General features: G+C 36.3%; 1 protein-coding gene across 11 annotated transcripts; it reads left to right on the top strand.

Annotated features, from left to right (window-relative positions):
- Positions 1 to 108: 108 nt before the first annotated feature.
- On the top strand, positions 109 to 19,957 carry rxrba (retinoid x receptor, beta a; the record flags this gene model as incomplete). Of its 11 annotated transcripts, none has more annotated exons than XM_079381716.1 (14): positions 110 to 222; positions 814 to 950; positions 1,342 to 1,571; positions 2,507 to 2,533; positions 2,989 to 3,142; positions 3,952 to 4,131; positions 5,096 to 5,119; positions 9,257 to 9,417; positions 10,778 to 10,907; positions 11,077 to 11,209; positions 14,197 to 14,238; positions 14,684 to 14,775; positions 15,410 to 15,515; positions 15,641 to 19,957. In XM_079381716.1, the coding sequence occupies exons 2-14, from the start codon at positions 932 to 934 to the stop codon at positions 15,786 to 15,788; spliced, it is 1,446 nt and encodes a 481-aa protein (XP_079237842.1). In that variant the 5' UTR covers positions 110 to 222; positions 814 to 931. The 11 variants fall into 11 exon arrangements, with proteins under 11 accessions (XP_079237850.1, XP_079237842.1, XP_079237847.1 ...); XM_079381719.1 differs by having other exon boundaries at positions 114 to 255; XM_079381720.1 differs by having other exon boundaries at positions 121 to 206.
- Positions 19,958 to 25,681: the final 5,724 nt, after the last annotated feature.

Genomic DNA, 25,681 nt, shown 5'->3' with positions numbered 1-25,681 from the left:
TTAGAAACTTTATTTGGAATTAGACATTTTGGCTCAACTGATCCTTTACACGAGCCAAAATGGCGTCAGTTTCCATGCTCGGACGTAAACAGCTTCAGTTTCCTCCTCAGAAAGGAAGATCAGGGCAACTGTGAGAATCACACCGAGGAGATGGGAACGGAGAGTCGCGGCACTAATTAAGCCATTTTTAAATATAAATCCTCGTCGTATGTACTTAACTCGGTAAATTCTGCTGTTGTTTACATTTGTTGACAGGTACATGTTGCTATGCCCTGGTTATAATAACCCTATGCTCGGTTTTCCGCTGTTTGTTCGTGAGCAGTAAATTGTGCCTGTAGAATTATTAGCGTGCTAGCTAAAATGCTAGTTGAGTCGATTACCCGTACACAAATATAAATAAATTTGTTTTTACACACAGTACCTGTAAATTAAACCAGTGTCGTTCACTAAAAAGATATTAAGGAAATTACGAGGACATTTTAAGCAGTTTTGTAGGATGAAATGTGGCTCGTTTTGTTGGGAAATTAAAGCTATGCAGCGAGCTAATCCGATAGCTGAAACTGTAAATTGCATTTTGCACATGATCAGTCTTGTTTTATCGAAATACTAATATTTAACATAAATTGAATCTATTGCGTACAGTTCATATGCTTACAAGAAGTCACGTAAAAACCCATATAAATAAATCTTTCTGTCATGTTTACACAGAAATGCAAAATAACTCGCTTTGAGGCACAGTGACGAATTATATTTCTAGTGTTTGTAGTTTAAACGATATTAAGTGTCATTCACGCAGTGTTTTATAATCTTCAGGGATAATTTAGGTTGACAGAAGATCCACGGGCCCGGGCCTCAGTCCGCGGTCTTGAGTTGAACAGTCACCCGACATCAGAGCGAGTGAGTCGGTGTGAACAGCAGAGCCCTGCTGCACATGATGGGCGACAGTCGAGGTGAGGCAGTTTTGATTTTACATCCACATTTGTGAAGAAAATTTACACTAACAAGAGCTGTAAACTTAAATTTTCATTGCATTGCTTCAGGTTCGTGATATTCATGAAAATTATATATGATGATCGTTGCTACTGTTTTTGTATATATTACCAGAGTAGTTATGTTATAATTAATACTTCTGCAGTTATTAAACCTTGGTTTACCAGTGTTTCATGAATGTTTTGTTATAAGTTTAAGTAGCATGGATTCCGTATCAGTTACTTTTGCATTGCATGTTTGTAAAATATTTAGTTTGTTTTTCTCCCTTTAAATACTTTACAATAGCTCTACATCTTTTAAAATGATTGGCAACTCTGAATAAATTTATAATATTTATCTCTGTCCTCACAGATTCCCATAGTCCAGACAGCTCATCCGTTTCCTCGCCCCCATCAGGTCAGCGTTCGCCTCCGTTGGCCCCTTCAGCCGCCTCCATGACTTCCCTGCCACCCATCACTTCGGCCGTGAACAGTCCCATCAGCAGCATGGGTTCACCCTTCTCAGTCATCAGCTCCTCTCTGGGTTCTCCTTGCCTTCCTGGAACTCCCTCAGTAGGCTACGGCCCCATCAGCAGCCCACAGGTGAGCACTTCCATGATAACACTTCTGGTTTTCCACCGGACTCGACTCACTATGTTTCACAAATAGGCCTGTATGTGCTGTATGTACTACGAGGCAAACGGTCTAGCTTGTTTAGTTTCCAGTTCTGCCATCAGGATGGGGGGGGGGGGGGTCTAATATATAATATATTAATAATATAATATATTTTTCAGGAAAGACACTTTTATTATTATACAAATGATTTCTTTCAGGTAAATAGTTTGAACTTTCTATTAATCAAAGAAGCTTAAAAAAAATATCAGTCTCAAATATTAGGCAGCACAAATGTTTTCAGCATTTATAATGAGAAATGTTTCTCAAGGAGCAAATCAGCATATTAGAATGATTTCTGAAGGATCATGTGACGCTGAAGACTGGCGTACTGATGTTAAAAATTCAGCTTTGCATCACAGGAATACACATTTATTTAGTGTTTTATATATATATATATATATATATGTATACGTATATTTGTGTGTGTAAAAAAAAAAAAAACCTTTTCACATATATATATATATATATATATATAATTAAGTGCAGCCTTCATAAGCAAAAGAGACATCTTTAAAAAGCATTGAAACATCTTTTGAACAGTAGTATGCAATGAGTAGTAATATGTAATTGGACCTGAAAATTTTAAGCTTGAGGGAATTTTTTAAACCACTGTTTATTCACAGAGATAATTTGAGTGTTTCCCTCTAAAACTGTTAATGTTTAACAGACCATCTGATATTTTGACCTTAATTTCCAAAGTCTGTCAGGTAGGTTTTTGTCAATCTAAACCTTATTTTTTTCATAGTCTAAACTTGAGTTTTATCAAGACAAAACAGCATGGTGGGATACATTTTTTTTAGCACCACCTCCCTCGCGCCACTGTTTTTTGCGCTCCTCCTCATCACTGCATTTCTGCTTCACAGATGAACATGTTTCCCAGAAACACAGAGGTGAGACCTTGTACCCTATCTCACTTTCTGACTCTCCTCGCTTTCTATTAGCTTCTCTCATGCATATGTCCTCTTCCCTGTGTTGTTGCTCATAAATGTTGACGTGTTAGTTGTATTTGGATGATTGAAGTCTGTTTAGGGGTTGTGTTCATCAAAATGAAATCAAAATCAGATTTTTATGGATTGATCATCTACCTGTGCTTAAAGGGAATTATTTGTGATGAAATGGTGAATGATTTGGGGAGAAATGTATTACCTGGTTCTGATCAGTTAAGGGTTGAGAGATAATCAGGCATGTGTTACTGACCATAAGAAATTAACGTGTTTTTCTGTTATCTTGTTATTTGTTTTTCACTAATAAAAATGAGGAAGTCTTCATTTTATTCAGCTAAAATATTTTTTCTTTTTTCTATCACTTTATCTCTCTCCATCTCTCCACTCGTCGCCCATTTCAGATCAACTCCACTGTGTCCATGTCAGGTCTGCACGCTGTCAGCAGCTCTGATGACGTCAAACCGCCCTTCGGTTTGAAGCCGCTGTCCGCCCACAGCCCAGGGCCCATGGTCTCTCAGAAACGCTTGTGTGCCATCTGTGGAGATCGCTCCTCTGGTACGTCACTGATAAACACTAACCCTAACCCGTCTGAGTCTTTTGACTCGTTCTTTTTAAGTGTCTAATTCTATTGGTTAAATGTTATAGAAGTGTCAAATATTTAATTTAAATGATGCAGTGTTATTAGTTGGGGTATGTGTAATGAGAAGCTTTATTTTCACATTAAATACTGCATCACAAAAATGTTCTTATTATATACAGTACCATTTGAAAGTTGTCTCCAAGACTGCATGTTTTTATTCAAAAATGTGATGTTTTTTTATTTTAATATATTTTAAATAGTTATTTATTCCTTGTCATTAAATTGTAATTTATTTCTGAGGCAAACCTGAATTTTCAGCAGTTATTATGTCAGTCTTCTGTGTCATATGATCATTCATAATCTTCTGAGAGCTTAATAATTTTGTGGAAACAAATGAACAAAGTTCAAAAGTACAGCATATATTTGAAATATAATTTATTGTAACATAAATATCTTAAATTTCACTTTAATCTAATGTATCCTTGCTGAATAAACATTAATTTTTATTTAAAAGTATTACAAATAAAACCTTTCATTTATATATTAAAAGTACCAAAAACGTGATGACCTCAAACTGTAGTGTACATGTAGTAAATAATCATGTGTCATGGTTCTTCAGCTCTTTTGACTTTATGTGGATCTTGATAGCTGCAAAAAATGGACAAATGATCAAAAACAGCTTTTTATTATGTAACACTTATGCAACAACAATATTATGACACTGTCAAATTTAGGCTCACCTATTTTGTTGACTAAAGTCCATAATTTTGTCTCCTTTCTCCAGGCAAGCACTATGGCGTGTACAGCTGCGAGGGCTGCAAGGGCTTTTTCAAGCGCACTGTAAGGAAGGACCTGAGCTACACATGCAGAGACAATAAGGACTGTCTGGTGGACAAACGCCAGAGGAACCGCTGCCAGTACTGCCGCTACCAGAAGTGCCTGGCCATGGGAATGAAGAGAGAGGGTAAGCACAAGAACTCGCTGTCCCATCTAACACATACACATACCACAAATCCCAGATGTGAAACTCCTTACACTAGAGGCAAGGAATACTGATTGACCCAAATGGGATTTGCTACATCGGTCATTGTGTATATTTTTATTTATGTACAGCTAATGCAGTAGAAAGTCTGATGCACAACTTGAAATGTGCAGTGCTGTTATGCAAGAAACACAAACTGATGCTGATATATAGAGAGCAGAGTGGGTGATTGACGTTAATGCACAAAAAGGTTCACCCAGAAATTTCAGAAGACTTCCTGATTATTTACTCAACCCCAGGCCATCCAAGATGTATATGACTGACAATCTCCAGCTGGAGAGAAATTAAGACATTGGAGGAAAACATTTTCAGTGGTCCAAAATCTATATCTAGGCAGCTTCAAAGCAATCCACACTACCCAGCTGACAAATAAGGCTCTTTTCTAAAACTATCAGTCATTTTAAGAAAAACAATTTAACAGCAAATGCTTACTTTGAGCCAGCTCTGTGATGCACATTCACAAAACTGTTTAGTTTGGTAAGGAGCTAGGGATATATCCAAAAATTGCAGAGATGTGGGCTATTTTTTTTTTTATATTTAATTTTCTTTTTTTTAATTGAATTTGTATTATTTAGCCTATTTTGCGATTAATTCGCCTGCCCAATATATCTGTCTATCACGAAGGAGAGCAAAACAGGGCAAGTGCTTTCTAGAATAATGGCAGACAAATAGACAGCAATGACAGGAGTAGGTATTGCAGAGACATGTAAATATCATAAGATTGTTGATTGTGAATGTAAAGAGGGCATTGTGGGTAGACATCACTGCACAAACCAGAGAGCAGAGGAGAGGGGGAGGGAGGGCTGTTGTCACCACTAACACATGTCCCCCTCTCTCCCTCTTTTGTTTCCTCTCGTTCTCTCTCTTCCTCCCTCTCCTTCTGTAGTGGTCCAAGATGAACGACAACGATGTAAGGAGAAAGCAGGGAGGGAGGGAGGGGTGGTTGTGTGTGTATGTGTGTGAGAATGTGGGAATGGTGAAAGAATTGCTTTGTAGGATATTAGTCACAGCTATTAAAGGGGCCGTATCATATCATTTTTTCCCTAGTCACGCATTTTTTTTAAGATTGTTTATTAACCTTTTAATATGGTTCTGTGGAAGAATATTCTTAAAGTGATATGTTATCATTAGGGCTGTGAATCTTTGGGTAGACAGTGAATCGATTCGATTCACGATTCATTGTTTTTCGTTTCGATTCAAGCACGATTTTTGCAAATTCAAAACGATTCAATTCAAGTCGATTCACAATTAAAGCTGCAGTCTGTAACTTTTGTCACTCTAGTGGTTAAAAAAACAGAACTACATGCATCTTGCGAAACATTATTGCTGGAGCTACTTCTCTCTGTTTATGTCTATGATGAATCATGCAGGTACTGGGTTATTCTGCAGTGGTTCCTACCAGAACTAGTGTAATATAGTCTGAATATAAAAACTTATTATAGGTGTACCGTAGTGATAACCCAAAATCGCGGTTTGGAAAATGGATTGAACATGTACTTGCTTATTAAATAAATTTAGTCAATTATGAACACAGTTACAGACTGCAGCTTTAAATTTTATTCAGTTTGATTAACAATTCGATTGATGTGAGCTTCTTTATCTTATTTTCATAATAAAATGCTGCAATATTTAACTTCCTATCTGCGAATGATGATTCTGAAATAAAACGCACCCGATATCGGTTGGTTAAAGTAATAAATGCAACTTTCATTGCATCTGATTGATAGTTTCCTTTGCACATTCAGTTTAACGATATTATTAAAAGTAATGGTAACACTTTACAATAAAGTTCATTATTTAACATTAGTTAACATGAACTAACATTGAATAATACTTCTACAGCATTTAGTAATCTTAATGTTAATTCCAGCATTTATTAATGCATTATTAAAATCACAAGTTGTGCTTGTTAACATTAGTTAATGCACTGTGAATTAACATGAACTAACAATGAACAACTGCATTTTTATGAACTAACATTAATAAATATTGTAATAAATGTATTGTTCATGTTAGTTAATACATTAATGTTAACAAATAACACCTTATTGTAAAGTGTTACCAAAGTAATTAATCATTCAGTGGAATTGTGCGTATGCTTTTAGACACTTAACTTATTAGCTGCTCAAAAAAAAATTAGCCGCTCCATTTGTAGTAAAGAGTGGAGCGTGTTAAAGAGATGTGTGTGCATACATAACTCTGTTCAAGGTCTCCATTAATTTGTGCTTGTAGTAGGGTTGTAACGGTACGTGTACCGAACCGAAAAGGTTCACTTGGCAAATTCCAAATGCCATGCCATTTTGGAAAGCACTTGGCAAAGGGAGCGATGTAATTTCCTCATTATCTGCAGCTGGTATGTTCCCGTGACAACGCAGCATGGTGTCTCTCCCTTTGCCAAGTGCTTTCCAAACGACTACATAATGGCACGCACGTTCCCTGTTCACTCCAAAGTCCCCACTCCAAGGGGATAGGGATGATCACTTCCATTTTGAAATTGGCCCGTGAACCATTTCGGTTCGGTACGCATACCGTTACACCCCTAGCTTGTAGTAATTGAATGTGTATTTAAAATTTAAGCAATGAATCGCTTTAGAAATCGTGATTCATTCATATTTCGAAAGCGTTTAAATCGATTAATGACCAAAATCAACAAAAAAAATCATGTTTCAGGATTGGCCAATATGCGTTGGCAGGTTTTGTAATCGATGCATCGAGGAAACTAGTGAATCGTTACACCCCTAGTTGTCATTTTGTTTTTGCGTTGATGGTTAAAGTCAGATTAAAATGTTCCTTGTAAAAAAAAAAAAAAAACTTTATCCACTTCTTATGTTGAGAAGGATTCTCAGCTGTAGGTGCCACACCGCCAGAAATGGCACAACACTTTACTCTTTTTAGTTTTTCTGGTGTTTAAAAGTAATCGTGTTCATCCAGCTTTCTCTTTATTACTTAACTATGACCGGGCGGACCAAGTTTTTATTACCCAATATTCGTTATTGTGTAAATCATGCATCTGATGACATATGCAGAAGTTCAAGAGTCTTTTTGCAGATTGATTCAATCAATAAATACTTTTTTTGTACTGGGAACTGAATTTACAGTGTTTTCATAGTGCATTAAACTGTTATCAGAGGTCAGGGAAGATTTGATTCTGCACGATATGTCCCCTTTAAATGAAAAAAAATATTAGTCATGTGAGAATGTTGATAGGGATGTCAATTTTCAATCGTTTCCACAATTGATCGTCGTTTAAATTAACGATCAATTAATCGATTAATCGTTAACCTTAATACTGCAAAATGCATCTATTGCAGTAGCATATAGTCACCGGCATGACATGATGTGCAAATGCCACTCAAAACGGCAGCTTCCTCACCCGAATGAAAGGGGTTTTTAGTCTAAGTAAAAGGCTAGTAGCAGGATCGTAAAATGAATGGATGTGATTATGATCATTTGATAAAATGAAGAGAGCGCGCCGTAGTTACGCACGGGATCATTATACTTTGTGGGCTGTTTTTTATTCTGTCACAGAGACCGCTGAATGCGCCTTTTTAAATGGTTTCATGGTGCTCGTTGTTTTATTTTAAAACATCGTCGCAATGTTTGCAATTGACATTATCAGGATTTAAAATAAAATGATCCCAAACGCAAGTACGGCGCGTGGCGTGCGGTCAGTGATCCGTTTCCAAAACCACCGGCGTTGCAACGGCAAAACACACGGTTACCTATTTGAAACATTTTAATGCGAGTATTATGACACAAGTGAGGTACAAAGCTTTGTTAATAAGATAAATAATTGGCTAGCAGGCAAATGTTACATCGCGACCATGCTTTTGGATTCATGCCGTTCAAGCGCATACATTTAAATCAAGCCATACGCAGCTTTGTGTTCTGTTTTGCCAGATGGTCACAAATTTAATATTATTTGTTTCTTTTCCCAAATCCTCACTATCTCACCCTCTAGATTCGCAGGTTTATTTTATTGTTGTTTTAATCACTGTTTTCGCATCTCTTAATGTGGTAAACGTGGGGGGAAATGAAAGATTTCGTGGCCATGAATTAAGAATTCGTTACTATGACTTAAAAAAGTTCCCGCCTTTAAATTCAAGGGTTTTCTAGGGAACAAATTAATGAAACCTGGACAGTGGCCACAAATTAATATGTCATGGGAACGAAATAACAAGTTGTATGAATGAATAGCCTATAGCAGGGTTCCTCAAATCTTTCCCTGGAGGGCCAATCTGCTGCAGAGTTTAGCTCCAACCCTGATCAAACTCACCTATCCTGTGATTTTCTAATGATCTTGAAGACTCTGGTTAGCAGCTCAGGTGTGTTTGATTAGGGTTAGAGCTAAACTCTGCAGGAGTGGACCAGATTTGAGGATCGCTGGCCTATAGTATCTGTCCTGCTCGCGTGCGCGCAACCCTGTCAAAGCAAAGTGCCCGGTATGCTATCTAGGGAAATTATAATTGAACATGACTTATTACTACATTTCAATACAAAATAACTTTGTATTGTATCTGTTTTAATGTACTTTTAAAGTTTGGATCACATTAAAAGCGTAGTTTGTACATGAGTAAATTATTTTCATGTAAGATTCAGCCCCTTCACCGTCACTAGCCGACGTTTGCACGTGTTTTGCGCACGAGCCGCACGCACCCCAAAATGAAACTGCTTAATCGTCCATCGATAACTTTTATCGATTACATCGCTTATCGACAATTAATCGATTGCCGATTAATCGTTGACATCCCTATTTTGAATATGTGTAATAAGGGACCTTTGTAGTTTTACTGGGTCATTGAAGAAGTAATGTCGCTGGAAGACTTCAGGGTGTGAATGAATGTTGAAAACTAACCAGGAACTACATGTATCTGTATATCTCTGTGTCTCTCTACACCTGTTTTCATCTTCTTTACCACTTTCCCTATTCACTACCCCTTCTCTGTTCACTTTCCCTTTCTCGTCATGTTGATCTGTCCTCCGCCCTATCCTTCATCTCTATTTCCTCGTCTTGTTCCTCTTCCTCATTTCCCTGTGTGCGATACAGCCGTTCAGGAGGAGCGTCAGAGGAACAAGGAGCGGGAAGGAGAGGTGGAGTCCACCAGTGCCGTGAATGAAGAGATGCCCGTGGAGAAGATTCTGGAAGCAGAGATGGCCGTGGAGCAGAAGACTGAGCTGCATGCAGATGGCAGCTCAGGGGGAAGCTCTGTAAGTTACAGATGAGCACGATAAAGAGGATTTCTGATCTTTAGTGGCAGGATTATTTGTTACGTGATGAAGAACTTCAAGGTGATTTGGCTCTAATTGTAGCAGCCCAATGACCGCAAGCTTGTGGACTGATTAAGGGCAGGAAGTTGCATATTGGAGCTTTTAGTTTTGAAACAGCTTTTAACAGACTGCTTGTATATCGAGCATCATCTCCAGAGTAGGGGTGGCCGATGTGGCCAAAAATATTATCTATAACATACTATAAAAACTTTTTTTTCCCCCTATCATATGATGTCAATATTTATTACAATATCCATTTGCTTATTCACAATCAGACTCCACAGAGTAACTACTTTTTAATTTAGGGCCACATGAAATCCATTACAATTTTTCTCTGTTCTGTGTTTTATGATTTAAAAAAAAATGTAACATCAAAAATGGTTTCTAATGAAATGAATTAAACCTTTAACAATTTTTTTTTGAAAATGGAATCAACTGAAAACTAATAGCAATTTACCACAAAGTATTAAATTTAAATTGTTGTCAAGATTCTGCACAACAGAATTGTATAAATTAAAACATGGATGAAAATATATCTTGGTTTTATGATATTACTAAAAAATAATACAAATATTACTTTCAGAAGTTCATTTGGTATGCAGTACTAATACATTTCTGTCATTATTTTTATCACGTTAAACCAAACTTATATTTTGGCAGTTTGTCGTGAAGATCTTAGGATGATGATACATGGGGCAACTTTTTGAGCAATTTTGCTGGGCAACATTTTTTGAGCAATTTTGCTGGGCAACATTTTTTGAGCAATGTTGCTTGAGCAATGTTGCTTGGACACTTTCCCATTGCCCTGTGTATCGTCAGCCTTAAAGAGTTTCAGTGGTTTGATGGTAGTTTTTGTCAAATGAAATGGGGAAAAGCTAGTGACTCTCAGTGTAGCTCTGGAGATGAAGTTCATGTGTTTATGTCCTCATTTGTTATGTTGAGACATGCTGAAAAACACTGAGCATCACGTGTGTTTGAGTTTTTATAGTAGACAAAACTATGTCATTCATTCACACAGAAACGTGTAGTAGAACATGCACTGACTGTCTGTTGTCACGTTTATTTCTGCTGGGTGATAGGCTGTTAATTTAATTCATTTTGAGTAAAAATTTCCAGAGCTTATCATTATCAATATAAATTTTATTGCAGTCTCGGTGTGAAATTGTCCTACTCCTGGGTTTTGAACTGAAAATTCAACAAAAATACTTTGTGACAATATTGTACAAGTTTGGTTTCATTTTTTGTTTTGATTCCCTCTCCTTACAGCTTACCCATAATGTTTTTTTTTTCCTCTCCTCAGCCGAACGACCCAGTCACAAATATCTGCCAGGCGGCTGATAAACAGCTGTTCACTTTGGTGGAGTGGGCAAAACGGGTCCCTCACTTCAGTGAGCTGTCTCTGGATGACCAGGTCATCCTGCTGCGTGCTGGTAAACCTGTTTGCCTCTGTCTTTCGGACTCAGAGTAACTTGTTGCGTGTTTATTAAATAATTTATAAAGCTACAAACTGGATTTTAGAGATGCCTCACTTAGCAAACACTGATACTTTTCCCAGTATTGAGCCCTCTTCATCTTTTGCTGCTTTCATCTGTCCACCAGGCTGGAATGAGCTACTGATCGCGTCATTCTCTCATCGCTCCATCACGGTGAAGGATGGCATTCTGCTGGCCACTGGCCTCCACGTGCACAGGAACAGTGCTCACAGCGCTGGGGTGGGAGCCATCTTTGACAGGTAATAGTCATGTCACATGACTACAGACACGATAGCCTTGTATTGAGTTTTACTTGAGTCACTTGCTATAGGTTTCAAAAAGCAGTTAAAAGTTTTTGGGGTCAGTAAAATATTTTAAAGAATCCTCTTGTGCTCACCAAGGCAGCATTTATTTGATCAGGTGTTATTTTATTATCATTGAACTGCGGTTATAGTTTTTATTAATGATGAATGTTTTTATTTAATAGTATGTCAATTTCTTTTTTAAATGTTGCCTTGACAGTTAGCTGAATATTTCTTTGTTTTATTTTTTAAGTATTAAACATTATGGCTTTAGTTTTTAGTTTTTTTGATCAAAACATTTCTATTTAAGTCTTCTATTTTGATATGTTTTAAAGTGTAATTTATTCCTGTGATGGCAAAGCTGAATTTTCAGTGGCCACTGATCGTTTGATTTGACGCTCCTAAAACATTTCTTATTATTAATATTGAAAACCATTGTGTTGCTTCATATTGAAAACAAACTTTTTTTTTTCAAAATTCTTTGATAAATGGAAAGTTCAAAAGAAGATAATTTATTTTAAATTGAAATATTCTATAACATGATAAATGTCTTTTACTGTCTCTTTTGATCAGTTTAATGCACCCTTGCTAAATAAATATTAATTTCCTTCCAAACAAATCTTACTGACCCTGAACTTTTGAGCAGCAATATACATTCACATTGATTATAGTTTACCTTCACATGGCACTTTGATTTTGTAGGAATCAGACTAAGTTACTGAGACTAATGACCGAATTAGCTTTGCTACATTTCTTAATATTACTCCATTCAATACTTTTCTTAGATTACGTAAAGATGTGCATGTGACCTGCTATGCTTATGTGTGGAAAGGATGAGGCAAGAAATTGTTTGTTGTATTATGATCTGTGCTCATGAAACTTAACAGCTTTGCTTCTCACGACACATTTAAGGCTGCAAGGGTGGTTGGATTTTCCTGTGTCATGACAAAGAAAAATACCTTTTACCTTCTGACAGCCTGCTGCCTTGACGCTGCTGTATATAGTGTGCTTTTGTAGACTGACACTGCACGAACAGACGGGGCATACACATACATGCAGACACATATATGTGCACCAACGCTCTCCTCTGCTTATAGTCTCAACACACTCCCATTTATATAAATAATACAGCGCACATGTATGAAGTGTGCTCTGTGATTCACTTTTAATCTGCTGGTTATTACAGCAGTTGTTTATTTCAAGGAACAAATTTAGCACATTTCTCCCTATAACTTTTCAAGACTCCATATTTTTTCTCTGTCTAATGCAATTCCAGGAATAATGAGCTACAGGCTGTTGTTTTAAATGAGCTCATTCTAGATGTTCTGTGCTCCAGTTTATGATGTTCATATGAAATTGTCTTTTGTTGCCATTCATCTTGTCATAATGTCTCTGCTTCAGAAATGAGCCTCCCTGTCCTTGTGCTTCACTGTCCATCTCGCCTGATTTTTGCAGCGCTTCATTGTGTCCTTTCGGTGCCGTCTGATGTGTGCACATGCTTCCCACTTTGCTTGATTGGCTCCTGCTTTAAATGCTATTTAACTCTCTGTGCAAAATCTGATGTATTGACCATTTAATGTGCATAATATGCCGTTAAAGCTGCAGTCCATTGTGTACAAAATTTATATAAGCAAGTACACCTTGAATCCATTTTCCAAACCATGTTTTTCGCTTGTCCTGAATCACTACGGTACGCCTATAATAAGTGTTTATATTTGGACTATTTTAGACTGGTTCGGGTAGGTACCGCTGCGGAGTAGCCCAGTACCTGCGACGTGATTCGTCATAGACATAAACAGAGAGAAGCAGCTCCAACTATAATGTTCTTCCGCAAGACACACGCAGTTCTGTTTGTTAACCACTAGAGTGCCAAAAGTTACAGACTGCAGCTTTAAGGCATGCTGAGTATTATAGTACATAATGAAAAATTAACTAAAAGAATAAGCAGTTTTATTCCACAACAAAAATAATAGTAGTTTTTTCAAGTCTCAACAATAATGATTGTTCAAATTTTTGGTTTTGCTCAGATTTTCACTGGCTGCACTCAAATCTGAAATTAAAATTATAATTTTTTTAATGTATATTAACATTTTCATAGATTTAAGTGTCAGAAAAATGTTTTTTTGTTCATTAAACCTTGTATGTTTTGTATTAAAAAGCTTATATAATGCATTATAAACGTTGTTTAAATGCATTAATTATGCCTTATAATGCACCTTATGCATTGTATGCCCTCATGAATAATCATAGCCATAGTTATAATAGTTTATAAAACTTATCTAGACATTATCACACTTTTAAAAAATGTAATGCATTAAAACACTTGACAAACTTTCAAATATTATAATGCATTTTCAGTTTGATTACAACTATTTATTAAAAGATATGAATGCATTACAACACACATTATGAATATCTTTGTAATGCTTTATACATATAGGCTTTAAATGCTTGTTTTTTTGTAATATGCATTAGCTGGAAATGTATTGTGAATTACACATTAATTATATTTATTTCATCCTGTTTTAACTGATGCTCACCAAATTTGGAAGAACCTTGGCGAGAAATTTACATGAACAGATTTGCAAAACAGTGTGAAACGTCAAGGTTTGCATGAGTTAAACTTGTCCATTTTGTAGATGACATTCAAGTGTATATGCTTATTGTCGAGCCCTGGTCTTACCCTGTCTAATATTTTTGTTCATGTCATATTGTATTTGTTGTGTGCTGGGAATTGTCATTTCAAGCTTCGCTGCTGCCAACCCATGATCCATCCACCTTCCTTTCAACAAGAGCCTGTAGCTTGTTACTCTTTAAACTGGGCCTACCGCCAATATTCGTGGAGTCTTAACGTCTCTGCCTGGGCCTTTCTGGAGTGGGGAGACATTATATAACAGTGAAATGTGAAATGACATTTTAATAACACATTGTGATTGAACACACAGGGAGAGTGCGCACAATGCAGAGGTTGGGGCCATATTCGACAGGTAATAACACTCCGCCACACGCCATAAACAAACAGCAGCAGTCAGGAAAGCCTGTAGCTTGAGACAGTTTATTTTGGATTAAATTATGTCTGGGTCTGTTTGGGGCAGGTAAAGACCAAACTGGCCTTGTGTATGTGTGTGTCTGTGTGATTGAATGTGTTGCTTGGACTCACAGGTTAACAAGAGTGACTGATGTTTTATGTGGCATGCTATGTTTTCAAAATGTTAATTTCTGATTGTCCTTTTTGTCCTGTTAAGGCTGTTACATTACCAGGAATTAATATTATGTGTTTTGAATATATTTTGAAGAGGCTATGAAAACGGCTCCACCAGAGTTTTTTCTATTGCCTCATTGTGATTTGTCGTACTTCAGATATTAACCTGAATCTTCTTTTTCCTGCTTTTCTTCCCTCGCTGCTTCCTGCCTTCATTTCAATGGCATCAGGGTGCTGACAGAGCTGGTGAGCAAGATGAGGGACATGCAGATGGATAAAACAGAGTTGGGCTGCCTGAGAGCCATCATCCTCTTCAACCCAGGTCAGACCGCAGTCTTACACATTCGGTTCATGCTCATTCATGCTAGGGATGTTCCAATACCGCTTTTTACAATACAGGTACTTTCAATTTGGGTACTTGCTGATACCTTTGTTTTAATTGCATAAAATGCAGGTTGTATTTTTTATTTGTTTTCTATAAAACGGGTTGCATCACTTCAAGTTCAGGTCTTTTGTTATGTGTTTCATTAAATATGGAGCTATTTTACTAAAGATGGCTTCAAAGGAGCTACCAAAGAGGAGCGTAACTGATGTTTGTTGCATACACAAATTGATATCTAAAAGTTAAAAAATTTCGCATTACTAACATGTGGATATTCAGATTAAATAAAATGTTAACAATAAAAAGAACCAGCTTTTTTTGCAATTGAAATACCTGAATAAAGTTTAACCACAAACTTTACTGCGACATTTGTGTGATGCACCAATACCGTTGCATTAGACGTACGCTGTTTCTATTCAACCTTTGTCCAAACTCAGAATTAGCTAAGAATATAGTTGTGCAAAGTATCAAAGTCCAGTTCAGATAAAGAGAAACAAGGGAGTAAAATATTGCAATATGTCACTATTTTAAATAACTACACATCATAAATGATTTTCATTTTATGTGTGTGCAGATGCAAAGGGATTGTCAAGCCCAAGTGAAGTGGAGTTACTGAGAGAGAAAGTCTATGCATCGCTGGAGGCTTATTGCAAACACAGATATCCTGACCAGCAGGGCAGGTAGAGTATATGATGTTGTATTTTTTTTCTTTTCCCATGGACAATCTCCCTATAGGGGGAAAAAAAAGCAATGCCAAGTCGATTAGGGTTGATTGCACTTTCTCTACGTCTCACTTGGCTTTCAGGTTTGCCAAGCTCCTCCTCCGACTGCCAGCGCTGCGCTCCATTGGCTTAAAGTGCCTGGAGCACCTGTTCTTCTTCAAGCTGATTGGAGACACCCCAATCGACACCTTCTTAATGGAAATGCTTGAAGCACCGCATCAGCTCACCTAACCGGGACCAGTCTCGATCTAGTTCAATCCGATTTGCACCAGGGTATCGCAGCCCCCCCCCCTCCCCGGACTCTGGGGTTTTACTGTGTCTCATTTCCTATTAACACCTTCCCCCACAGTTCTCTCCTACACGTTCTCCCTACCGCACCTTCAAACCAGTACAGCCCTGAAAAACACTCTAAGCTGTCTGAAAAAAAAAAAAACGAAAACTTGTTTTCCATGTAATGTTTTACACAGTATGAGATCTTATTTTTCAAATTCCCTGGAGGTTCTAAATCATAAGCTTCTGCTTCCAGTTTTAGAACTCTCGTATTGATTCTAGAGATCTCCATGTGTCGTTTTGGTTTGTATGTTACTCTGAATGCACGAACTGTACTTAGTTTTCGTTTGTCACTGCAGTTAGACGGCCCCTCGGCTGAATTTACAGTGCATGTGTACCCTTTGGCTGGTACGAATCAAGTCGCGGCAGACCTGCCTGTTCGATTTTGACTGTGGAATACTGCTAACGTGCTATCTTTGGGATTTTTACCTTGAAATCCTACTTTGTACTGTACTCATGAAATGAGTCCGATTTATAAACGGCATTGGAAATTCTCGGCCTGCTGCATCTGGCCCTTATGAAGTGCAGGCTGGAGTTTTACATTTGTGAATAAATGTATGCAGGTTTTGTTGGACATGAATTTTTGATCATGTTCCAAAGAGGGCCTAAAGGCACAAATTAAATCTCGCAGGAGAATCCTGCTTTTTTTGGTGGCAATAGGAGGGTTGACTTTATTTTTGTGTTGTTTCTAAATAGGCTGGTATTGGTTTTGGCACCTTCTAGAGGACCTTATACCTTTGCCATTTCTTAATTTCCCCCAAATTCCTTTGATCCATTTAGTCACCATTTCCTCAAATGGGAACCAAATCCACACCATGCCCCCCAAAAGACAAATATTTATAGTGTGTTTGTGTGCTGTGAAGTGTGTCCAACCACTCTTGTCCTTTCCATGTGATCGGTTTTGCAGGCCTTTTTCTTTTGTGTTCATAAAATCAGCTTGTCATCAGGCTCCTAATTAACTGGTCCTAACTTTGGCATAGTAAAAAACAACGGTGATTCTGGTTTGTTTAAAGGCTGGAATGCACTACATGATTTTTAAGTCCATATTTATATCAATTAATGGTCAAGTCACCTTTATTTATATAGCGCTTTTAACAATACAGATTGTCAAAGCAGCTTTACAGTATCAATTAGAAAAATATTGTGTCAATAATGCAAAAGGACAATAGTAAACACTCAATTTTCAGTTAAAGGCAGTTATGGTCTGGAAAAGTTGATGCTAGTTACCGAAAGTTGGAGCCAGTCAGCAGATTTTGGACATCCAGGGTTGATTGATTTCACAGAAAATTGCATTTTGGCTGCAGACTCCAATTTTGTTGAGCTCCAGACTCCCGAAAAAGCCAATTTTAGAAAGCATTTTGTTTTCATTTAACATGCGTCTAGTTATAATAAGGGTTTTTTTAGTGTATGATGCCCAGTTAATTAAGTATGTGATGCCTTGTGTTTTAAAATCTGTTCAGATTTAGTGTATTCCAGCCTTCATGTGTTGTAGTAGAATCACCTTCTACATTCCATCCTTGCAGGTTGCTTCCGTCATAGTAACTCTCTAAATCTTGCAAGAACGTATTGTTGAACACACATCTGTCTTATTCACCTGAGACTTAGGGGCATGTAAGAATTCTGCGTTCAATCTGAAAGGTCGACGTGTCAAAACCAGCATCCATCACAATCTCTATGCATTTATGTGAGAGCGATAGTATAGTCTTGGAGAAAGACTTAACATGCCATCAGGGAAAGAATCTAGCAAATGCACCAGTGTTAATGGTGGGTACCATTTTCTCTACTAAAACCTATTGGTTTTTGTGGCTCAAACAAAGTAATTTTAGGTAGAGACTTAAGATCAAATACTGACAGTATTTGAAGTTTTTATATAAAAGAATAGCTAGAGATATAATAGTCCCACCTATTTTGGTGCTAATAATGACAACGGTTAGACATATGTTGACACCAAAATAGATGCACAGCAGTGGTCAAAATATGCAATTTCTCCAATAAGCTTGATATGCCAACTTAGTTTAATACACCATTTTCTGCATAACGATTATCCACCTACATGCAGATTCCTATTACTGTACTCTTGTACAAGTGTTTTATACATCCACAAGGTGCTTAAATTTGAATCTGAATGAGCATCAGAAACAATGGTTCACAAGGACTGATGGATTGTATTGTTGCCCATAATATATTAGCCATTGATTGAATCCAGACTTCCAATGATAGCTTTGGATCTTCTAGTTTAACTTCCCTATGTGTTTGTTTTGTTGAGGCAAGACTCCCGTTTCGAGTCTTTTCAATGTGATCAACAACTGACCTCTGGTCCTTAAATTTGGCTTCCCAGTAGTTTAGAGTTTTCTGTATTTTCTTGCATGTTTTGTCTACCCGGTTTCCATTTATCCAGGAATTGAAGCTAATTGGGTTGGTGTTGATGGTCTGCTTTATATCTGAACGGGGGGAGGGCTTATTTGATTGTGCGCTGTATGCTTGTGTTTCACATGGGCGACTCGAGTCTCACCAGAGTTGTCAGTCAGCCTGTGTGTGTGTGTGTGTGTGTGTGTGTGTGTGCGTGCATGCAGCAATGAAGAAGTAGTCCTATGTGAAAAATGCATACAAGAGTCTTTCCTTGAAATGGAGTGCAATGGCCCCTGTCTCCTATTACTTGATTGCAGTTTGCCATAATCGACTTTCGCTTGAATACATATTAATCCAAACATACGCTGTGAGCTTGTGTGTTCGTCTTTTGGGATCCACTTTTATTCTCTCTCCCTCAAAATTGTTACTTTTTTCATGATTTCATCTTTTAACGGCTCTCTAAGTTTGCAAAGCGTTCATAAAAATGAATAATATACAGCTTGCACAGGTTTTGTACCATTTGTCTCGTAACCCCTGAATTACCCATGATGCACCTGAACTGATTCAGCACTGCCAAACAGGTGTGTGAGGAGTGTTTTCCTGACTAACCCCTACTGGTTGACTGTGTACTGTGATGATCACTAAACAGAGCCCCTATTGCAACTATTTATACAGAGCTGAGTCAGAGATCTGGAGGGTTCTGTTGGTGCGTTTTTTTTCTAAGGCCTCGTTGCTGCAATTTTCGTCAGACGAGGGAAAGCCCTCCTGTTTGTGTGTCTGAAGCCGAGCGGCGCTCTGAAATATGCACAGTGCAAACTTGAATTAATCTCTGCCTGAGAATGAAGTGGTTATGCACGTTACCGTCTGGGAGCTGATTCTCTTTATCTGCGTTTGTGGTTTGTTGCTGAATGTTTGCTTGTGTAAAGAGAGAGATGTGTTCGATATGAGTGAAGGTGAAGTGGGTTCATATTGGTGAATTGCACAAAACCTGTCAGGAATGTGTCTGGGTCATGACTCACCACAAAATCGAAAGAAGGACATTTTTAGGACCTTTTTAATGCACATTTGAATTTTTCATCATTGTTAAGTGATATTTAAATTATTATGCTGATTTAAATAAAAAATCATTGGCGTACAATAGTGAAAATCACTATTTAGAGTAATTGTAATGATGCTTTTTTTGATTGATTGTTCAATCAAATGTTGATTTTGAGGTGAAATGTGACCCGGACTTGTTTTTTTGTTTTTTTTCTCACTCTTTCAGGACATGTTTGATGGATATACAGCTGAAGGAGGGCTATATGATGATGATTTTGTATTTGTAAATGATGGCTGATGAAAACGCTGATTGTTCAGTGGGAGACTTTAAGAGATTACGGACTTGATATTAAAAAGCTTTCTTAAAATTTACGCCCACCAAAAGAAAAAAAAAATATTGCTTCTCACTGTTTTCCGACTGCTCTTTTCTTATGCTTTACATTTTTGTGTATCCTGACGTATTAGTGCAAAACTGTTATGTTATTTGGGGTCTTCCCCCCCCCCCCATACCCTTCCCTCTTAATTTTTCTCGTCTAGTTTTTAATCTGTCTCCAGCAGTTGTGGAAATGATTGACCGTACTGAGTGTGAAGACAGAGAAATGTCTTTCTTTTTGCTTTATTGTCATTAATTCAGAATCTGTTTTTGTTGGTTGTACCATGTGTAAGTAAAGGTTTTAATACAGCACAGTTGTCAACTTCTTATCTTCTCTTCACAATCTGTCTTCCTTGTCTCAAACAATTTAAAGTATTTTTCACCTTTCTTACCAGACCTATAGAATTGATTGCTTTAGTTTTAATTTTTAAAAAAGATACAATACACAGTATTTTTCACTTAAGACAATTATAATAAATCGAAAACATTTTAAATACTTTTCTAAATACTGTATCGTTTGTTTGATTAGTTACACCTAAAGACTAATCTACATATATATTAGTATGTAGATTAGTCTACATCTGAATATATATATTACACACACACACACATATATATAATTTATTTAAAATAAAAATTATAGAATTGCAATACTAAAGTGATTTGATCTTAATTCACATGCATATTAACATCTTTTTCATGTCTCACAATTAAGATTATATATATATATATATATATGTATTAGTGGTGTCAAACGATTAATCGCATCCAAAATTAAAGTTTTTGTTTACATAATGTGTGTACATGTATATTTATTATGTATACATAAATACACATGTATATATTTAAGAAAAATGTTGCGCTTATTAAATTTATATATTATATAATTCATATAAAAATACATATATACATGTAAATGTCTTCAAAATATATGCTGTATGTGTGTCTATATATACATAATAAATTAACATAGTACACATATTATGTAAAAAACTTTTATTTTGGATGTGATTAATCGAGATTAATCTTTTGACAGTACTAATATATATATATATAAATATATACTACACATTTCATATTAATAAAGTTTTAATAATTTTGTTGCCTTTTGTCAAATTATTAGTTTTAAATGTCTAGTTTTTCTTATTTTAATTCTTATTTAAGATTTAGTTTATTTTAGTACATGAAACTAAATGAGAAATATAGAAAACTATACTAACTCTGGCTCAAATTCTGATTCCCTTCTTATTAACCATATTGTTTTTTATTTTTTAAATTAGTCCTTCCCCTGTCTTGACTGAAGGAGCTCTTGATTCCTGTGGTTGCGAGTTGGTTCTCTCTTCAGTCCAGCAGGACCCCCGGGCCCCGGGCCCCGAGCTGCTGCAGTGTCGCACTTCGGCCGCTAGAGGGAGGCCTTCTGCAGCGTCACTCCTGGAACGAACCAATGATAATCTGCCGCAACTTTAACTCCTCCTTCACTTCCTTCTCCATTCTTTTCTAAATTCTGGGCCACGCATGCAGGAAAAAAAGCAGAATAGTTAAGAAATCATAGTCCAGACTGAGGACTTTAGTGAAAGCGTGTCAGTTAAGCAGTCTCATCAGTCAGAGAAATCTGGATCTGTTAACCCATTTAATCCCATAAAGAAAGAACCGTACTGATGTTTTAGTGCATTTCCTGCAAATATGGAAAAAAATAAAGGGTCTCAATTAAATGTGCAGTTTCACATGATTAGTGCAAATTGTCACATGACCAGAGCAGTTTACTTCCTATTTGCTCCATAAAATGACTGCATCAACGCTCCTAAACAAGAGGCTAGTAATGTATGTTAACATAAAGATATGACAGATTTTTGGTCCACGTTATCTTTAAGGTGTCTATTATTAATATATGAATTCACAGTTAAGTTTTGTTGAGTGTTGTTATAGAATGATGGTGGGATAACACTGAGTTTAGGTAGGATATGCATAAATCCAGCTGCAGTTGTTAGTAAAGGCTGCACTATAATGTTGCAATGACAAAATATTGCACGATTTTATTTATATATATACATATATATCAAATGTTACAAGTAAGTTACAAATCAACAAATATTATGTTGTAATGGTAGCACTAATATAACAATTTTATGATATGTGTTAAAATAATTTTGAAATATGTTGATGGTTGTATTTATCTCAGTATTCCTGTCAGTGTTGGATAAGGGTTTTTATGCATAATAGTAACTCTAGAATATGATCAATCCGTTTAAAATAGCTGGGATAAAATATATAATTTTTTGGACTGCAGAAATGTTATTTCAATACACACATTATCTTAATTGTGACTGGCCATAAAACACATTTCTGGGGGAAAAAAGTGGGATTAAACGAGTCAAGTGATAAAATAGACAAATAGGTGCCTTAACCTGTCTCAAGATCCGTTCTGATAGTGTAGCACTGGAATTTAATTACTGCCCACTGACTAAATAAAATGTAGTGTATGTACCATTAAATCAAAAGATTAATATTAGATGTGCTTCTTTTTGAAGCATCGCTCTGTGACGTGTGTGTGTGTGTGTGTGTGTGTGTGTGTGAGATGCTCCTGCAGTTCCTCTGTCCTCCATCAATGACTCCTCTGTACTGGAATGATGAGGGCAGCATGTTTTCACAGTTATATTTGCGCAGTAAACGTTCTGCTGGCCTAGAATTGACGCCAAAACCTAGTCCTTAACAATTTTGAGTTTTGTTTGCAACAACAGCTATTTCTGTGACATTGCACGACTACAATAAGGGCACGGCAAGCCTTTTTACCCCTAACTCTATCTTCCACAAGTCATTTGATTGAAAAGATGGCTTATTGCTGGGATTTGTTGACATTACCTGTTCAACAAAAAGGGACTTTCTTTTGTTATTGCAGTTTTAATGTATAGGTTCAGCTTGACATTAGTAACATGACAGTGCATTTACAGCTCCGGTAAACTTAAAATAGCCACGTTTAGTAACACTGGACACAGTTATGGGTTAAGTTACAAGGTAGCTCCACCTATCAGCTGGACCAGCAGCGGTGTGAGATGAACGCAGGACACACACCTCACCGCTCTCTTTCAATGACCATCACTGTTCCTTAAAGGGATAGTTCACCCAAAAATGAAAATTCTATCATCATTTAAACACCCTCAAGTAGTTCCAAACCTGTATGCATTTCTTTGTTCTGCTGATTTGGAACTACTTGAGGGTGAGTAAATGATGACAGAATTTTCATTTTTGGGTGAACTATCCCTTTAACATGCTGTTTCCTAGCAGTATAGACCTTATGTTAGCCATACATTCCAACATGATTCAATTTACCTTACTGATGTTAGTGTAGTTATTATTAATGCTGTCTATTTTACTAAAATTCCTCTTAAAAGTAAATGCATGCAGAAATATTTTTTATGTATTTTACAATACTTTATTTTATTTTAAAATTACACTTCTTTTCCAAGGAATGCTGCAGCTGTTAAATATTCTACCGGCTACAAGAGGTGGACAAAATGATGTGATGGTTATATGACGGAGGAGTTTAGGGAATGGGCATTTGTTAAATTAGAGCTGCAGAGATGAGGGTTCTTGCAAATGAGCAGTATGTATAAGAGGTTTGTAAATTAGCACTTTGGTTTGGTAGTTTAAACAGCATGTGAGTCAAGGAAATTCTTCAGAGCCAAACTTCAGTGTATTGGGCACAAACACTCATCGTAATGTAAGTTAAATCCAAAACCAGGACATTTATTTTGATTTCTCCTATTGTTTTTCTTGAATAGTGGGGAAGTATATTAGAATGTGAATCTGTTATGGTGGCAAAGGTCCTTACGGACATTATGTGTGCTACTTTGTTTATGTTTTTCCCATTGGGATGTGTGCAGAAGATAGTTGTTGTGTGTGATTGTTTTGTTTCTGGTTTGGATTGTGTTGCAGTGAGGAATGCATATTTGCTGTCGGCTGAATTATAGAAAAGCTGCAGTCTGAGGACGCTGTGTGGCAGTGTGGATGTCCAAAGGCTTTTGTTCTCTTAAAAAACCTTCTACTTATAGGTCTTTTTTTCTCAAATGTAAATTTTTCTTCATCTTGTGTAAGCACACTGGAGAGCAAAAGAAAACAAGTGCATGAGAATATAGAAACCAACACTATAATTAAAAAAAAAGAGGATACAAAAGTATTTGTGTCTTGAAAATAGATATTTTACATGCTTATTGATGCCATTTACACAACTTGCTAACAGAATACTGTTTATTTTGTAATTATAAATTATATAGAAATAATCATTTTCTTTTTTCATTCTTCTCCTGCTATTATAATATGATCAAAAAGAAGTGTTGAAAATAAAAGGCAATTAAAATAAGAGATTGTGTAAGAAGATCAACAGGTTTATTATTTCATGTCATCCAGTGTTTGTTTATTCATGATGTCACTCACTAAATGCTGCTGTAATGACGGGAGCAACTGATGTTTATGCCATTTAGTTTTTCTGCCATTACATTTTTCTTCAAAATGTATTATTTTTTATGATTTTTTTTGTTATTGAGCTCTAGAGATTTCACAAATTATTACAATTAGTTCACTTTTTTATTTGTTTGTAGTTAGTACGATTTTTTAAATTATATCTAGGTAAATAAGCATGAACTATCAGCAACCTAGTTAGCAGTTAGATTTGTAACCATTAATTAAAACTTAATATATATATGTGTGTGTGTGTGTGTGTGAGACCCTGGACCACAAAACCAGTCTTAAAGGGATAGTTCACCCAAAAATGAAAATTCTGTCATCATTTAATCACTCTCGAGTAGTTCCAAACCTGTATGAATGTCTTTGTTCTGCTGAACACAAAGGAAGATATTCTGAGGAAACTTCATAACCAGGCTGTTTTGGGGCACCATTGACTTCCATAGAATTTTGTTTTCCTACTATAGAAGTCAATGGTGCCCCAAAACAGCCTGGTTATGAACTTTCCTCAGAATATCTTCCTTTGTTGTCAGCAGAACAAAGACATTCATACAAATTTGGAACTACTTGAGAGTAAATGATGACAGAATTTTCATTTTTGGATGAACTATCCTTTTAAGTCGCTGGGGTATATTTGTAGCAATAGCCAAAAATACATTGTATGGGTCAAAATGATTGATTTTTCTTTTATGCCAAAAATCATTAGCATATTAAGTAAAAATTGTGTTCCATGAAGATATTTTGTAAATTTCCTACCGTAAATATATCAAAACTTAATTTTTGATTAGTAATATGCATTGCTAAGAACTTCATTTGGACAACTTTAAAGGTGATTTTCTATTTCTATTTAGATTTTGTTGCACCCTCAGATTCCAGATTTTCAAATAGTTGTATCTCGGCCAAATATTGTCTTATAACAAAACAAACCATACATCAATGGAAAGCTTATTTATTCAGCTTTCAAATTATGTAAAAATCTCAATTTCACAAAATTGACCTTATGACTGGTTTTGTGGTCCAGGGTCACATATACTGTTGAAAAGTTTGGGTTCAGTAAGGTTTGTACTTTGAAATAATTTAATTTTATTCAGCAGAGATGCATTAAATTAATCAAAAGCGACAGAAAAGACATTTATAATGATAGTCATCAAAGAATTCTGAAAATATGCACCACGGTTTCCACAAAATATGAAGCATGCTAATAATCATAAATGTTTCTTGAGCAGCAAATCATAATATTAGAATGATTTCTGAAGGATCGTGTGACACTGAAGACTGGAGTAATGATGCTGGAAATACAGCTTTGATCAATGAATGACATTTTACAATATATGCTATTTAAATAGAAAACAGTTATTTAAATTGTAATAATATTTCACAATATTCACAAAACAAAATCAACCCAAAACTTTTACACTGCACTCTAAAAAAAGGTGCTATATAGCACTAAAAGTGGTTCTTGGCTTGTAATCATAGGGGAACCACCTTTGGTGCTATATAGCACCATGTCTTTAAAGGTGCTTTGTCAAATGGTGCTATGTAGAACCATTAGAGGTGCCATATTGCATTGTATTTC

This window comes from Barbus barbus (assembly GCF_936440315.1).
Source record: "Barbus barbus genome assembly, chromosome: 27".
NCBI classification, from domain to species: domain Eukaryota; kingdom Metazoa; phylum Chordata; class Actinopteri; order Cypriniformes; family Cyprinidae; genus Barbus; species Barbus barbus.
Note: the sequence above shows the minus strand (reverse complement) of the source record. Positions and strands in the feature narration are given on the sequence as shown.